General features: G+C 40.5%; 3 protein-coding genes across 23 annotated transcripts in view; 2 read left to right on the forward strand and 1 right to left on the reverse strand.

Annotated features, from left to right (window-relative positions):
• Positions 1 to 8,591, forward strand: part of dock7 (dedicator of cytokinesis 7) — a 37,851-nt gene extending 29,260 nt beyond the window's left edge. For 10 of the 19 annotated variants that reach the window (XM_058072835.2, XM_058072839.2, XM_058072841.2 and 7 more), the window contains 10 exons: positions 87 to 230; positions 365 to 496; positions 1,554 to 1,568; positions 4,225 to 4,350; positions 5,387 to 5,476; positions 5,543 to 5,779; positions 5,923 to 6,066; positions 6,162 to 6,268; positions 6,693 to 6,860; positions 7,852 to 8,591. In XM_058072835.2, coding sequence (XP_057928818.2) covers positions 87 to 230; positions 365 to 496; positions 1,554 to 1,568; positions 4,225 to 4,350; positions 5,387 to 5,476; positions 5,543 to 5,779; positions 5,923 to 6,066; positions 6,162 to 6,268; positions 6,693 to 6,860; positions 7,852 to 7,894 — 1,206 coding nt within the window. In that variant the 3' untranslated portion in view covers positions 7,895 to 8,591. Of the gene's footprint in view, positions 1 to 86; positions 231 to 364; positions 497 to 1,553; positions 1,569 to 4,215; positions 4,351 to 5,386; positions 5,477 to 5,542; positions 5,780 to 5,922; positions 6,067 to 6,161; positions 6,269 to 6,692; positions 6,861 to 7,851 lie in introns of all 19 variants that reach the window. The other 9 variants (XM_058072840.2, XM_078789974.1, XM_058072845.2 and 6 more) reach the window with 4 other exon arrangements.
• A 165-nt stretch (positions 8,592 to 8,756) lies between these two features.
• Positions 8,757 to 14,959, reverse strand: usp1 (ubiquitin specific peptidase 1). 2 transcript variants are annotated; one of them, XM_058072856.2, is made up of 9 exons: positions 14,547 to 14,728; positions 14,151 to 14,339; positions 13,221 to 13,362; positions 12,607 to 12,708; positions 12,361 to 12,530; positions 11,016 to 11,707; positions 10,763 to 10,921; positions 10,161 to 10,362; positions 8,757 to 9,793 (listed from the first exon to the last, which is right to left on the reverse strand). In XM_058072856.2, the coding sequence occupies exons 2-9, from the start codon at positions 14,285 to 14,287 to the stop codon at positions 9,061 to 9,063; spliced, it is 2,337 nt and encodes a 778-aa protein (XP_057928839.2). In that variant the 5' UTR covers positions 14,288 to 14,339; positions 14,547 to 14,728; the 3' UTR covers positions 8,757 to 9,060. The 2 variants fall into 2 exon arrangements, with proteins under 2 accessions (XP_057928839.2, XP_057928840.2); XM_058072857.2 differs by lacking the exon at positions 14,547 to 14,728 and adding an exon at positions 14,809 to 14,959 and having other exon boundaries at positions 8,758 to 9,793.
• Positions 14,960 to 15,705: 746 nt separating this feature from the next.
• The window catches only part of kank4 (KN motif and ankyrin repeat domains 4), a 72,220-nt gene continuing 71,772 nt past the window's right edge, over positions 15,706 to 16,153 (forward strand). The window contains exon 1 of one of the 2 annotated variants that reach the window (XM_058072409.2): positions 15,706 to 15,794. The gene's annotated coding sequence lies outside the window, so the exon portion shown is untranslated. The remainder of the gene's footprint in view (positions 15,795 to 16,153) is intronic. The other variant, XM_078789977.1, reaches the window with a different exon arrangement.

Here is a 16,153-nt window from a genome sequence, read left to right on the forward strand (position 1 = left end):
AGGACATCTTGTGACATTTTTACATGTGAACTACCCACCAGTGTATGTGTATTTTATTCATTGTGTTTGCATTTATGTACGTGCAGTATATTTCCTCCAATGTGTTGGAGGAGTCTGCAGTTTCTGATGATGTGGTGTCACCGGATGAGGAAGGCATCTGCTCAGGGAAATACTTTACTGAGCTCGGCCTAGTGGGACTCTTGGAACAAGCTGCTTCATCCTTCTCTTTGGTGAGAATGATAAAGGGTGGATGAAGGATTACAGAATGTGCATCATACCTTCTCAAACCATCACTGGGCTTGTTGGTAATTGTAATTACATCAAATGCTGTTACTGTTCTTAGTGTATCTTTTTTCCCTGTTAGGCTGGCATGTACGAGGCAGTAAATGAAGTGTACAAGGTACTGATCCCAATCCATGAAGCCAACAGGGATGCAAAGAAGTTAGCCACCATCCATGGTAAACTGCAGGAAGCCTTTGGCAAAATTGTCCATCAGGTGAATATGTATTCTTTTTGCATTGTCTCTTCAAAGCCCCATGGTTTAATGCAGGATTTATGTTGACATATGTAGAATATCCCTCATTTATCATTAATTAATTCCAGACCAAACCTCGAAAAGTGAGTTATCCCTATGATGGTGTAGCTATCTGACCCAGACTGAGAGACCATTTAAAGGCTCAGGATACCTTTGCAAGTGTTTTGGTTAATGATGATTAGGGTGTCACACCATGACTTTCCAAGACTGAAATTTTTCACAATATTCAAATTTTCTGAGATACTGTATTTTGGGTTTTCATGATCTATAAGCCCAAATCCTCAAAATTTCAAGAAATAAATGTTCCACTTTGTGTAATGAATTTGTATAATATATGGGTTTCACATACTGAAATTAAAAGTATTGAACTTTTTATTTATTTATTTTTTTAGATGTACCTCTATCAGGGGTCACCAAGTTTTTTTGTTGTTTTTTTTCAAGTGTGGCGCAAACGCTCACTCGTCACGGTCCTCATTAGACAGGGGAATTGCCGAGACTGACCACCATGTAGTCACGGTTGCAGAGGGCATGCACGTCACACTTCATCCATAACCCGACGCAGCCCCTCGTACAACGAAAGTTCCTCCTGCACTAAAAGTGCTACATCGTGTCTGCATGCTCCCAAATCCGTACTGAGGCGGTACTCGTCCCCAAAAACTTCAGTATCAATATTTGGTCCTCAACTAGAAACTTAAATTCCAAAATATCCTTTACATAACTGCAGCGTAGCATGCTTACACCGTTAATATTGCATTTCGATAAATTAATGCAGTGGATGCATGCATGTTTTATTACATTGCACCAGTTAACCGTTTTACCTGATATTACACCCACTGAGTGAGTGTGTATACTTTTGCAAATACCTTTTACTATTTGTTTGGCAGGAAACAAAGTGTGCATGAAGTTTTTAAAGACTTATGGCATGGAATTAGAGTCCTCCTGTAACATGACTGAAATGTGTGGCAGGAGTTGTAAGTGTGCTGTCGTTCACATGTCCTGTGTTCTGTTTATCACACAGAGTACTGGCTGGGAGGTAGGTGGTTAAACTGTTCCTGCTTGGCCCTGCTCGTCTTTGTTTATTTACCTTTTTTTTTTTTTTTTTTACATTATGATTTTTATTCACACTCATTTCATTTGCTAGCGGCAAGCTATCTGATACTCGCTTTGCTTTTCACATACGTCTAGTCCAGTAACATCTGCAGGCAACGTCAACTGCCTGCCACCATGAGGCACCAACACCTTTTGTTTTCCTCTCACCTCTCCCCTCGTGTAGTGCGAGAGGGACCTTTTTATTGTATGTGACACCGTTAACAGGCTGTGTGCATGGGAGCCACAGTGTCTGACACTAAAAGTCTTGAAGTGAATGCATCACCTGCGCATTCTGCACTTTCCTAGTCCTCATCTTCTGTCCGCCTGACGTGTGTCAGTCAGAGCACACCCGTACACTGACATCACTCGCTGTCATACTTCTTCATATCTTTACTCCTGGGGCTCGATTTCAGTGCAGTGTTTTTATGTCTCGGCCTCTCTGGTTTAACCATGGGTCAGTGTTCCACACACAATTGGATAATGATACAAACTGGCATCCGAGTTAAGCTTGAGAGCATCATATGTCTCAAGATGATTTGTCTAAAAGTCACAGTGATCGCTTTTGAACTTGATTTTTTTATTTTTACCCTGTTTTTTCACTTGTTTAAACTAAATCGACCCCTGTTTATTATGATTTCCATCCATTTACTATGTCTAGTTAACAGTATTAACAATTTGTGGTTGTTGCATGGACAGAGCACTCATTTCTTCAGAAACTGCACTGACTGCACTGACAGTGCATGGTGTGTTTTGGAGATTGTGGACCTTTATTTTCTCACTGTTTGACTTTTTTTTCCCCCCCTTTGTTACCATCTACCTTTTGCATGGTGTAGATCCTCCACAATCAGTTCTTGTTCTGACATTCTATTTTTGTTGGTGTAAATTCCAACGTGCTGATTGTTAGTTGTGTTGTTTTTGAACATTTTTGGGGAAAGTTAATTCTGATTAAAATTTGTTCTGTTTTCTCCTTTTTTTTTTTTATTCTCCTGGTTGCCGACCCCTCCTTCCCACTTTACTTAATTGTTTCTTGTGGTAAGTTTCTTTGTTTTCCGGGCTTCTCACATTTCTGCTCATATTTAATTTTTACGATTAGCATATGTCATGGCACTCCTGAATGCATTTAGTTTTGGATTTATCATTATTTATTAACAGTCTTTCCGCTTCTTATGCTTCACACAGACACACACACACACACACACACACCATATTTGTGAGCAGGTTGTGGACATCAGCCGAGATCAGGGGTGGGCAAGGCAAAGGTTATGAATCGTGGGCCACATTGGATAAAAACAACTGATCCTCTATATATTGGTTCCACGAAATGAAAACAGAACACATCCATAGCAAGTAAATGCATCACATAAATCAACTACTACTACAACTATATGGGTGACAAACACCAGCTAAGCGCTAAACATAACAGGTAACCTAAAGCTGTTATTTCCAAATGCCCGCAAGGCATGCTAGGTAGCTCCTCAATGTATTTTTTGCAGTAAAGCAATAATGCTGGGAGAAACAATAGTGCAAGCTACCCAGCAGGCCTTGCGGTAGAAATATGTTTTTTGGGGGGGACATGGGTATTGTGCATAGATATTTAATTGAATGCACACATGGTGCAGTAGGTACGTTACTCTGTCCGCCATGTTTGTTGATGGGTTGTGTTGTGTGGATCGTTTTTTTTTTTTTGTAGTAGATATTTTGGTAACTCAAGCTTCCAATAGTAGTCAGTTTTGCTATTAAAGTTTAAAGTGTTAAAATGTTTGGCGGGCCTGATGTGGCCGGTGGGTCGCAGTGTGCCCACCCCTGGCACGGATATTTGTCCACCATACATTTATCTTCATGTGTGACCTGTTCATCATCTGGAGTGATGTTGATGTTGACATTTGAGATTGTGTTTCCCACAAGACTGCAATCTATTTGTGGTGGTGTTTTGCGGAGGCGGATGATTGGTAACATTGTCTAATTTGAATAATTGGCCAAAATGCATGTGTGTATAATGTTTATAGATGCTGTAGGAGGCAAAATGTGAGCTACAAACAACTTTCTTCTGTTGGTTTTTTGTGTTTTTTTTTTTATCTTGTCAAAAGCAAGGCCTGCTTTTAGATGGGTCGGGGCCAATACATTCTTTCTTGTTGGAGTCTTCAGAAATGTCCGATAAGATCAGAAATTCTGTTTGAATACTCGCTGAGTATAGCAACACTGATCCGTCCTGCTACGTCTTCTTATTCTCTGATGCCATCTACTGTACAGAACTCCATTCACAACAAGTCGCGCCAATTTTTGTTTTTTTGTGGCAGTACAATTTAATTAATGTCGGTCTAAATGCATATGGGTAATACTGGAATTGAATGAAATATGTTGCTGGCTGGTAAAAATTACGGCTAGTTTTTTCTTTGGTGTCATATTCATAATTGTGGGGGTTGATCAAAGTGAGAAAAGATCCAAAATTGATAAGTACGTAAAAGAAAAAGTAAAATGACTCCATTTTACTACCGCATACTAAACTGTATTGAGTACACCTTTTTTGAACTATTTTCTGACGCGGGTGCTGCTTTCACGCAGTACTTACACGTCTTTTCTTTTGTCTGCAGGATGGAAAGAGGATGTTTGGAACATACTTTCGTGTTGGGTTTTACGGTTCCAAATTTGGCGACTTAGATGAGCAGGAGTTTGTGTACAAAGAACCAGCCATCACCAAGTTGGCTGAAATCTCTCACAGGCTGGAGGTGAGTATCACAAAGACGTATTCGACACATTGGCTACACATTAACTTTAATTTTAGGTACTTGTAATACTGATCATTTGATTTTGTTGTCTGTGGCTACATCAAAACTGTAATCCCTCGTTTATCACACATGGGTCAGACCCAATCGTGATAAGCTTTGCTTATTTATAAATCAAATATCTTTGTAGTTAGAGCATAGAAAACTTGTTTACAGCCTTCTAAATAAGTTTTTTTCAATGTTATTAGAGCTCTCCTGGCATGAACTAACACCCCTATAGTCACTTTTACACTCATTTTACCCAATATAGTAGAAAAAAAATGAGAGTAAAATTGGAGTTACAGCTGCTATTGATGGGCTGTCAATGTGATGACTGTTGCTGAAGTTGACACTGTAATCAAAACGTTTGTGTCAATGCGAGGGGTCTCACTCGCTAACATTTTGTATTTGCTGAAGCATTGTGGGTGAGTTTAAGAGCTAAATGCTAATGATAACGAAAAATAGTAACACAAAAATATGCTTGCTCATTGTTTATTATTTTAAAAAATCTATCTGGGGCGGCACGGAGGTCGAGTGGTTAGCGCGCAGACCTCACAGCTAGGAGACCAGGGTTCAATTCCACCCTCGGCCATCTCTGTGTGGAGTTTGCATGTTCTCCCCGTGCATGCGTGGGTTTTCTCCGGGTACTCCGGTTTCCTCCCACATTCCAAAAACATGCTAGGTTAATTGGCGACTCCAAATTGTCCATAGGTATGAATGTGAGTGTGAATGGTTGTTTGTCTATATGTGCCCTGTGATTGGCTGGCGACCAGTCCAGGGGCCACGACCCTCATGAGGAAAAAGCAGTAGAAAATGAATGAATGAAAGGATAACTATCGGGCCGACCAAATAGTCACCAGACTATTTTTCACCAGTGGACAATTCCAAGTCTTCCGACATGTTTTATCATGCATGTTTTCGGGATGTGGAGGCCAGACATGCTATGCTACCTAACTCTATTTACGGTTCAATGAACATGTATCTTTTTGTTTCCTCGCAGGGTTTCTACGGGGATCAGTTTGGTGAAGATCAAGTGGAAGTCATTAAGGATTCCAACCCAGTAGACAAGTGCAAGCTCGATCCCAATAAGGTTGGACAAAATCAAAACATTATCCGACCATAACGGTATAGTAGGCTAACCCCCGTCTTTTTCCAGGCTTTCATCCAGATCACGTACGTGGAACCGTACTTCGACACCTACGAAATGAAGGACCGCATCACGTATTTCGACAAGAACTACAACCTGCGGCGTTTTGTCTACTGCACCCCCTTCACGCTGGATGGACGAGCGCATGGGGACCTGCACGAGCAGTTCAAGCGCAAGACCATCCTGACCACCTCCCATGCCTTCCCTTACATTAAGACACGCATCAACATCATCCACAAAGAGGAGGTAAATAAGACTAAATAAGAAAAAGTGACCATCCATCCATATTTTTTTTCATTCCGGATCTTCGGATATCAACCAAAACCGGAGCTCCGATACCTTCTATACCATCAATGAGAAGAAAAGTGACTCTTGTTGTCCCCTTCCAGATTATTTCCACCCCCATTGAGGTGGCCATCGAGGACATGCAGAAGAAGACACAGGAGCTGGCCTTCGCCACCCACCAGGATCCTTCTGATGCCAAGATGTTGCAGATGGTCCTACAGGGGTCCGTGGGCACCACTGTCAACCAGGTGAACGTTGATACCATCTCTCATATGATCTCGACTTGTTAAGCAGACAAGTCCTTAACATTCTAAATATGTTTTCAAATGTGTCTTTTGTTCAGGGGCCGTTGGAGGTTGCCCAGGTGTTCCTATCCGAAATCCCTAGCGACCCCAAACTGTACAGACACCACAATAAGCTACGACTCTGCTTCAAGGACTTCACAAAGAGGTAGGAAACTTGAAATATTGGACATAGTTGATAGGAAATTCAAGCATCCAAGCATCCGGTCTACGGACAATTTAGATTCAACCATGCATGGGGAGAACATGCAAACGCACACAAAATGGAGATTCCGGAATGTGTGGTCAAGATGCTAACCACTGGGACACAGTGCAGCTAAGATCAAACACTTAATGCACAAAATAATCATCAAACTTGCAGTATTTGTTCATACGATGCACACAAAGTAGTGTCACCTTACTGCTGAGAGGCGTTCAGGTGCACTCGTAATTGGTGAGTGTTAAGACGTGCAGGGATCCACACAATATTGTGCCCAGATTTTTCCCGGGTCTTCCTATGTAGAATACAAATGATGAACTTTCGGGATAAAGTATGATATAATTATTCTGGAAAAAAAACCACATTCCCCAAGATGTGAAGATGCCCTGCGGAAGAACAAGAGCCTGATTGGTCCAGACCAGAAGGAATACCAGAGGGAGCTGGAGAGGAACTACCACCGCCTGAAGGAGGCGCTGCAGCCTCTCATCAACAGAAAGATCCCTCAGCTTTATAAACCAGTGCTACAGGTCAACTCGCACAGGTAGGTTTCCTTCCTGGTCCATAGAGACACGAGAAGAATAAGAATTAAGAATAAAGTTGTAAATAAACGACCAAAAAAAGGAAATTTAAGACAAAAAAAGTTGTATATTTTTGAGGGGAGAAACGGTTGTGATATTACGTTTGCCTAAGGCCTGTTATGACAGTATTAAAGTGTTAAAAGTAAAGTATTTAAATAATGACATTTTTAGACTAAAGCTGTAAATTTACGAAAATAAAGTCGTACATTTACAAGAAAAAAATAATAAATTGATGATTTTTTTTTTGCTCGAAAATTTACAACTTATTCTCTTAAATGTACAATGTTTTTTCTCGTAAATGTGTAACTTTATTCTCGTAAATGTATAATTTTTTTCTCGTACATTTGTTACATTATTCTTGTGCCTTTTTTGGTAAATTTATGACTTCATTGTTGTGAAAATTATTTAAAAAAAAATTCTGTACATTTGCGATTTTAGTCCTCTTAAATTTATGGCTTTAGTCTTGTAATATTACAGCTTTTTGTTGTAAATGTACAACTTAATTTTTATTACATTATTTTACTTTAAATTTACGAGAATAAAGTTGGAAATTTACGAAAAAAGTAACAAAGTAAAAGTATGTAAAGTAAAATGTACAAGAACAAAGTCTTTTTTTCTGTAAAATTATTACTGTATTCTCATTACCACTTTTTTCACAAATTACTTTATTCTTGAAAATGTTAATTTTTACTTCATTTACTTTTTTTCTTGTAACTTTACGAAATAATAATTTTCGGCTTTTTCTCATATCTTTATGACTTTATTCTCATAATTTATATACTATTTTTTAAAATAAATGTACAACTTTATACTCAAAATGTCAGGGTTGTTTTTTTCCAGTGTGGCCCTAATACTTTGTCGTATGTTTCTCTTCACCAAAGCACCGCATGAAAAAATCGTGTGATGAACATTCGGAGTAAAGATTTGGGTTTTTTTTGTTTTTTTTTTTTCCAGAGATTCATTCAGCAGACTAAGTCTTCGCAAAGTTGACATTTGAAGAAGAAGCCACGCAAAACCACACCAGAAGATGCAATATTAATTTATTCTTGAGTGTAAATAGCAGAACGGTTCATGAAAAGGCTTCAAGTCGGTACGTCATTCCAGTGTCTTATCCTGTTTACACACAACTCAATCTGCGGGACGAACAAGTGGATCTTCAGTTTTAAAGAGACACCTTGACCTTTTTAGACTTGGGGAATGTTTTCCTCATAGGATGCATTTTTTTTTTGTTTTTTAACAATTTTATGTTAACCTTCACTCCACAAGTACGAGCCAGCTTGCTGCAAGCTACCAAACAAACCAATGCTACCAAGAATGTTGACATTAAGTTATTGGTTGAAGTGCCAAAAAAAACCTACTTTTTACGCCAAATTCTGACAAACCTTTTTAAATGTCAAGGTGTCTTTTTAATTAACGTATGTGTCAAAGAAATCTGTATTCAATGTGTGCACTTTTTTTAAATTCTGGCGTAGCAATGCATTTTACAACTTGAAAGTTAATGTTATTATGGGGGGGGGTGGAAAAATGAAAACATGCAAAAAAAAAAGTATCATTATTTATCATATTGCTTTATCACTTTTTGTTAAAGCAACAATGCTTCAGTTAGGTACTGAAAATGTATAATTTTATGTAGTTCTGTTTTTGTTAATTTTAATATTTTACAAAATAAATATTTTAATGTTCAGTTGTGGGACGCTGATAATCAGTCGGAGTTTTGTTATTGTCTGGAAAGTAATAGAAATATAGATATGTATAGATATATCTTTATATAGAAATATAGATATATATATATATATATATACACATATGTGGCTTTTCCAAAGACAGCTGGGATAGGCTCCAGCACCCCCCGTGAGGAAAAAGCGGTAGAGAATGAATGAATATATGGCTTTTAAGAACGTGAGACAAGACAAGTGTAGTACTTTCATTCACGCAACTTTTAAGTAAAATGATACTTCCAACATACAATCAGAGAAAAAAAATCATACACAGTACAATAAGACAAAAAATACTTTAGAAAAGCATTTTTAAAAGAAAGCTGGTTTGCTTCTCTAATTGCGGTGACTTTGCACATATACAGAACAAGTATCAAAAGTATATACTGTAGTATTAGATAACTACAGTCCATAGTAGAGCTTATCAAGAGTGAACGGTGAGGTGGCGTCAGTGTGTGGTGTCGGCTACTCTTTTATAGAAGAGAAGGTACGGTGTTGAGGAGGAGCAGGTCTGATGGGAGCAGGCTTGGAGGACATCCTGCTCCTCAAACAAACGCACTTCGGAATCGTCGAACAGCAGCCATTTGCCTTCGTACTCGAGGAGGTTGTTCAAAGCCTTCTGCTCCGAGGCCGCCGCCTCCTCACAGGATGTTGTCGAAAGTTCCTCCTTTTTTGTCGCAGATTCTGCGTTTTGTTTCTGGTTTAGAGTTTTTCTCTGTTTGGACCCCTCTGTTGTCCCGCTGCTCGCTGTTCCCTCTCCGTCCTTGATGCTACCGAGGTCACAGCTCACTGAGCTCCGCTGACCTCCCAGGAGTCCGACCCCACCTTCCGGAAGCTTCTTGCTTCCTAGTTTGCCACAAGTCATGCTGGGTGCAGGTTGTTCTTTAGCATTCTGCTTAATAGAAACCTCTCCATCGTCGTAGTCCTTCACCTCCTCTTGCTGCTTTTCTGTCTCCTTCCTGTCTTGAAGCCAGAGCTTGGCATCTTCCAAGCCACTCATGCGGACGTAAGCGGTGTAGTGACCACTGCTGATGGACACGCCGCTATGCATGACCACGGCGAAGAGCTCATAGTGTTGACCTTTGCTGGATGACCCAGGGGTGCACCACTCCTCCAGTGATAAAGTCAAAGGTGTCTGCAAGGGTGTGCTCACCTTTGACAGACCCGCGTACGGATCAGTTCTAGGGGAGGGAACAACCAAAACACAAGAAAGATGATGACAAATTGTGCAGGGTGAAATGAGGAATGCAGTATATTCAAGAAATTAAAAAAAGCAAAAATGTAAAATTCAACAAATTTAAGGAAAAAAGTTGGACTCTAATGAGACTAATTCATAATATAATGAGGAAAAATAATGTCAATTTAGTAACACAAACCTGAAATATTAAAGAAAAAAATCATTTTAAAAGTCATATGAAATTATGAATTTTTTTGGAAAATTTGGTGTCAGGAAAAAAATTTTAATATTAAATTTTTTTCATCTATAACTATATGTAACTTGTTAACATGTGAATTTTTCTGTATGTGGCCCCTGGGTTAGCAACTCACTCTAAACTGTTGGCGGAGAAGCGCTTGAGGTGAATGGTGATGACGTCTGGTGTTTTGTCGAACAGAAGACTCCTCTCGGCCTCGGTGTAATGGTGACACGTGTCACAGAAGTACTTGTCTTCTCCAGCGATGCGTTCTACAGATGCAAACTGTGAGATGGACCATTTGAGGGTCTTCTGCTCTAATTTTGGATATGGAGAAACTGTAGAGACAAGAAAGATCAATAAGAAAGGTGTGTGTTGTTTGGGGATCAGTTGATCTTCTGACCTTTCCTGCAAGGATCAACTTCATAAGCCTAAAACTATACGTTGAGGTTTTTTTTAACGTTTCCCAACCTTTCAGACCACATAATGTTCCAGAAGAGGCCGAGAACCCCTTCCCCTAAACCAGAAAAACACCAAGACCAGTTCCTAGTGAACTATCCAGTTGAGGAGTCTTCCCAATTTGTATCAACAAAAGGATGACCAAATACAGTCCCACCTATGTCATGGTACTAGTGTGGCCTTTTATTGTGGCCAGCCTAAAGCCCACCCGTGCAACCATGCTGTCAGCGTCTTTATAAGCCCCGCCTGTGAAGTGGATTGATTGCTTTAAACCCTCACCTGATGAGAGGTCGTCCGGACTGCTGGGTTCCTCATCCAGCACGGGGACACTGATGTCCTGGAAGTCCTCCCTCCGCTCTGTGAAGCTCTCGCACTCCAGACAGCGAGTCCGTAGAACCAGCTGACCCTGGAACAAGCGCTCCATCAAGTCTAGACTGTCTGCAAGGCAACAGAAGCACAAGGAGGAGGTCCAGGTTCATGTTACATTGTTATGTAGGTGTTCCATCAAGGCTGGATGAACATGACATCATACCGTGATGTTGTGTTTCTTTGACATGGTTGATGTTTGGAGGGATGACCTGACTGTCTTCTGACTCCTCAACCTGAGGTTGCCCGTCATCAGTCACATCGTTTCCTTGCTCTCTTTTTGTTGGGTTCTTTCCAAAAGAGGAAGTGATTTTACCGACCGTGCGAAACATGGACATGATGCTGGTTTGTTTCCCAACCGGCCTGAGCCAGCTCAGTTTGGTACGTTTCTTCTTTTTCCCATCAGTCTCGTTGGAAGTCTTGGCATCATCACCATCCTCTTCCTCCTCCACTTTCATTTCCTTGTCTCTATTTTCTTCCTCTGCAGCTTTGCTCTGGGTGACGTTACAAGACGACTTCCTTTTGGAGCGTGTGACAGGTGCGCTTAATTCGTGCTCCTCTTCGGCGGTCGATTGGCCAGACTTAGTAGATTTTGGCTTCTTTTTGGCATTCCCCATCTCTGTATCGCTCTTCCTCTTTCCACTCCCTTGACCATCATCCTCTGTGATCCTATCAGGTTCTGGCACTGAATGGCTGCCATTTTCCACGTCGGCCTCGGTCACATTGCCAACATCCTGCTTCTCCAGCTTTTGCTCCTTCCTAATGGTGATGCAGGCTTCCTGGATGTAACCCAGAATACACTGCAGAACCTCTTGGGCATCATGCTGGAGATAGCCTTCATACATTGGGTTCAGTTGCCTGCAAGAAATGGAACCAGTAAAATCAGTCGGTGTACTGTTTTTTTAATGTGATATTGCATTCAAAATATTGACGCTTTTATAATAAAATATATCAAATGAAAAACATGTACATTCCAATAAGGTGGCTCAATAAAATATTGTTATATTCAATACAAGTTTGCTTCCTTAAAAACAGCCTAGACCAGGGGTGGGCAAACTACGGCCCGGGGGCCACATGCGGCCCACCAAGCGTTTGAATCCGGCCCGCCAGTTGCTTTCTAAGTATTTCAACTTTTAACATACAAACTGGCAACATGACTTGCAAGTCTTATTTAGTAAAAAAAAACAAAACTGTCAAATTAAATGACGTAGTTAGATATGGTGTGATGTTTAAAGTGCTCCTGAAAAAAAGGGACATGAAAACATACAGCTGATAGTATATAACACTTACAGATAAAATTAGACAAAAAAAAATTCAAGGAAAATTATAAGTATAAAATAGTGTGTGTGTTAAATATATATATATATATATATGTTCTGGCCCCCCCGGACAATTTTGTTTCCTCAATGCGGCCCACGAGTGAAAGTATTTGCCCACCCCTGGCCTAGACGAACAACCTCAACCAATTTGGCTAACTGCAAGCTAAGCTGAACATGTTCAAACGATGCTACCTGAGTGTGTGAAGAATTTTGCGAGGCGATGTGTCAAGCTCTCTCTCACGGAAGCTCTCGGGACTGAGCAGGAATTTGGCCTGTACCTGCTCCACGGAGGTTATCAGACTGTGAAAGCTCCCGATCAGCTCTATGTGTGCCGCTGAAGACTCAGCAGCACCCTCTGCTGGCTAGAAATGAGATGGAAGGATACAGTCAATTGTGATCGTGACAGAAAAGCAGGGAGGAGGGGAAAAAAGTACTGACCTCTTCACATTTACCAGGTTCTTCAGTCACTTTGGTATTCCTTTTTGACAACTTGTACAAGGACTTGATGCCTTCCTTCAGGCCTGGACAGTGATACAGCACCTGCAGGACCAATCGTTTAGACGGTAAGGATCTTTTGTGGCCAATGATCAAATCCATGGCATTGTAGACGCATAGTAAGTATGACAACCTCACCTGGCCATCACACCTAAAGGAACTAAACCTGGGGTCAGGGCCTCTTTATGGGTATAATAGCTTCCACTCGTCTAAGATTCTGCATAATCCACCAGGAATTATTAGTCTTAATTTAGTGGTAAAAGTGGTGTACAGTCTGCTATATGTTCCTTTTTTTCCCAGGAGCACTTTAACCATCTGGAGGTTGATTTGCATAACTGCATGCTAAAAATATATGAACTATAAAACACTGAATACTAAGAGCCTGCAAACATATCTACTTATTTACTTCCCAGACCTCCTTGATATGTTTTGCAATCAAGCAAAAACACATTTAAAAAAAAAAGCGACAACCAGCAGCATTCATGTTAGGAGACAACCACTCTCCCACCTGAGCCATGACTTTTCACAACGAAACAGCCTTGAAGATGGCAACTCACCTGTAAAATGCTGTTCAAATAGCAGGTGTTGCCCCCGTTGCTGAACCCCACAAATGGCACCAAGTCGTCTCTCTTCTCACATGACGGCAAAAGAACAGGAGAGGCAGGGCGTGAAGATGGAGCAGGCACCACCTGATCACAGCTGCAAACACAAACAGACAGGTTTTGAGCTGAAAAAAAATATTGTCTGAAAGCGCAGGCATTTATGAGAGCAGCACAGCCATTGATGACATTATTGTCTAATATGCATCAGTCGCCATGATGCGGAAGTGCTTCAAGGAAAAATTCACTTTTAAAATTTTATTTTGGCCATTATGCACAATGTGGTGTGTGGTGAGGTGTCACTACGCCAGTAACATAGTTCTTCAGCATAACAATGTTAATAATAACATATGCATGTTATATTATGTAACTGGAGGGTTTTGGAGGTTCTTAAATAATGCTTTATTGGTGAGTCCTATCACGTGCATTTGTAGCGGCCCCCTTTTTTTAATCTGTTTTCATATCTTTAGAGCACAAAGAAATGAGAAAACGTGTGTTCAAGTTTCACATAACGATTGTGGATGATGGGCAAAATTCCAAATAAGTGCAGTTTTCCTTTAAGGGTCATATTCGCATGAAAAGTGATATTTTTCTATGCATTATGGCCTTTCTTACAGACGGAAACACAGACTATGAGTCGAAAGTTTGGACACACTTTTATTTCGTGGCATGAGGAAGTGTGTACAAACTTTTGACTCATTCAATAGCATGAGGAGGTGCGTCCACATTTTTGTCTGGTGGTGTCCTTAAAAATAGAGCTTTAGGAAAACCAGTTGGTTTCATTTGGTGCATTAGTAGAAGCACACAGGCCGCCACAAATAAATCATGGTACAGGAAACACTGACAAGTATTCAATAAATATAAAAACAATACATTTTTTACACTGACCTGGCTTCCTCCGCTTGAGGCTCAGAGAAATCCAGAGCACGTTTAGTTTCCTTCTTCTGGAAGAATTTCAGAGAGAGTTTATTCCTCTTGATGGGACTCCCAAGCGAGGATACATGTTCACCCTGCAGACCTGGCATCTTCAACCCACTATCTGATGCTGATTTCCTTGAAGGAGTTGCAACAGCGCCCCTGTACGGCACAAAAAACAAACATAACTTCGTATAAACCGGCTACATCAAAGTTTCAATTATAACCACCAGTACGCACACGGCTACGTTTAAAGTACGATTAAAATGACATATAAAGTAGCTGCATTTAAAGATTCATAACTAGGACTTGTAACGCGGTTACCGACCGAACAAGAAATTATATAATGTCGGTTTGGCTAGCACTTACTATGTTGAGACTCTAGCTTTCATTTGTGTTGTCGATGGGTTTTGTTCGCGACTGTAATATCCCGAGCACAATGTATTGACACACTATAAACGACAAACATTCGCCGACATTAGAAAGTATTTGCCCTTATGACTTTACTGGTGATAGCCACAAAACAAAACTGGGTCAAAACGGTACGGTGAAAGGCGGAAGTGGGAAACGAAAGACACGTTTTGCTTCTCCGCTTTGAGAAACCCAATTACAAAATTTGTAACATACTTACTTTAATTCATTCTACATCCAATTTACGTTAGTTCCCGACTTAAATCTTCTAGAATGTAATTGACGCTGCACCACAACTTGGCGCTTTTTTCCATCGGACGAACTACTGACTTGTGTGCCGCCAGAATGACTGTGGCAATACAGTCAAACGTCAAAAAGAGTCAAATATTTGTGCTAAGATAGCCGTCAACTGTGATAGTTGACAAAGTCAACATGACGCTATTGAAATGTCAAATTTATGAGCTGGAAAAATTAAATAACATTAACATTTGTGTTCTTTGTATCAGGCGCAATATCGGACACCAATATCCTTTAGGGCCATCCAGATTTCTGAGAAGACATGTTTGTAGTTCTCACCGTTTTTTTTCCTAGCGGAAGTAGTTACATAAACATAAAAGACTAAAGTGGGGTAGTGAGTTCCAATAAAAACAGACGAGCCTACATTGTAATACATAAGTAATAATAATAAGTAAGTAAAACGGTCGTAAAGTTAACTTCAAATGCACATTGCTGAAGCTCGGTTGATATTGAATTGGATGAAATGGCATACAAAATCTTAACAGATGCGTGTCTCATTCCCCTTCACAACTAGTACAGATACAATTGTGAAAATAAGACAGGAAGTGAAATTGTCTGAATCGGTGATTGATTCTTCACATAAATGAGTATCTGTTCAAATACGTGGCCTGACCTGGAAATAATAACAACTGTACTGTAATACAGTGGTAAAATCAGTACTATACGTACTGTAGTTTGCCCGCCCATTACTTAAAAAAATAATCAAAACAAACAAAAGGCATCACCTTTAGACCTTAAGTCACTGCACTGAAGGTTTAAATGCAGTTGTTAAAGTCAATGTCCTTTATCGGCCAGCAGGGGGCTCTCCTGTCACTGGCACCATGACGCCATCCAACGGCATCATCCACCGTCACCGGAGCATCTCCACATCTGACAGTCAGTCCAGGCTACTCGTCCACAAATTGAACGGTGAGATACTATTTATGTTTTCTTTGCTTTTCTGTTGTGCGAATTGTAGAGAAAAAAAAACCCGACTTGCTTCCGTGCGAATGTTTTATTTGAATCACATGCAATGTTGATGAAAATGAGGAGGGGATGCAGAGTTGTTTTGCGAGAAGAAGACGCTTGCACTTAAATGCGGCGGGAGGGGGAAAAACAAGAAAAGACATGTGTGTGATATGTCATTGAGGGGAGGTATTTGTCAATAACGATGGTGTTTATGCATAATGGAGCTGCTGCAGAGTGAGCTGCATGGTCAGCAGCAAGTGCATGCATCGATGGACGAGTAGCAGCTACAGCTTCCTTAACCCACCAGGAGCCTTCTGACT

Source organism: Doryrhamphus excisus, linkage group LG4 (assembly GCF_037039965.1).
Source record: "Doryrhamphus excisus strain RoL-2023G ecotype Guam linkage group LG4, RoL_Dexc_Guam_v1.1, whole genome shotgun sequence".
Taxonomy (NCBI): Eukaryota; Metazoa; Chordata; class Actinopteri; order Syngnathiformes; family Syngnathidae; genus Doryrhamphus; species Doryrhamphus excisus.

Coding starts and splice junctions, on each gene's coding strand:
- usp1 (XM_058072856.2), bottom strand. CDS start 14,287: ATGCCAGGTCTGCAGGGTGAACATGTATCCTCGCTTGGGAGTCCCATC. Junction 10,363..10,762: donor TCCGGACGACCTCTCATCAG/GTGAGGGTTTAA, acceptor TTGTCTCTACAG/TTTCTCCATATCCAAAATTA. Junction 9,794..10,160: donor TTCTCCGCCAACAGTTTAGA/GTGAGTTGCTAA, acceptor TCCCTCCCCTAG/AACTGATCCGTACGCGGGTC.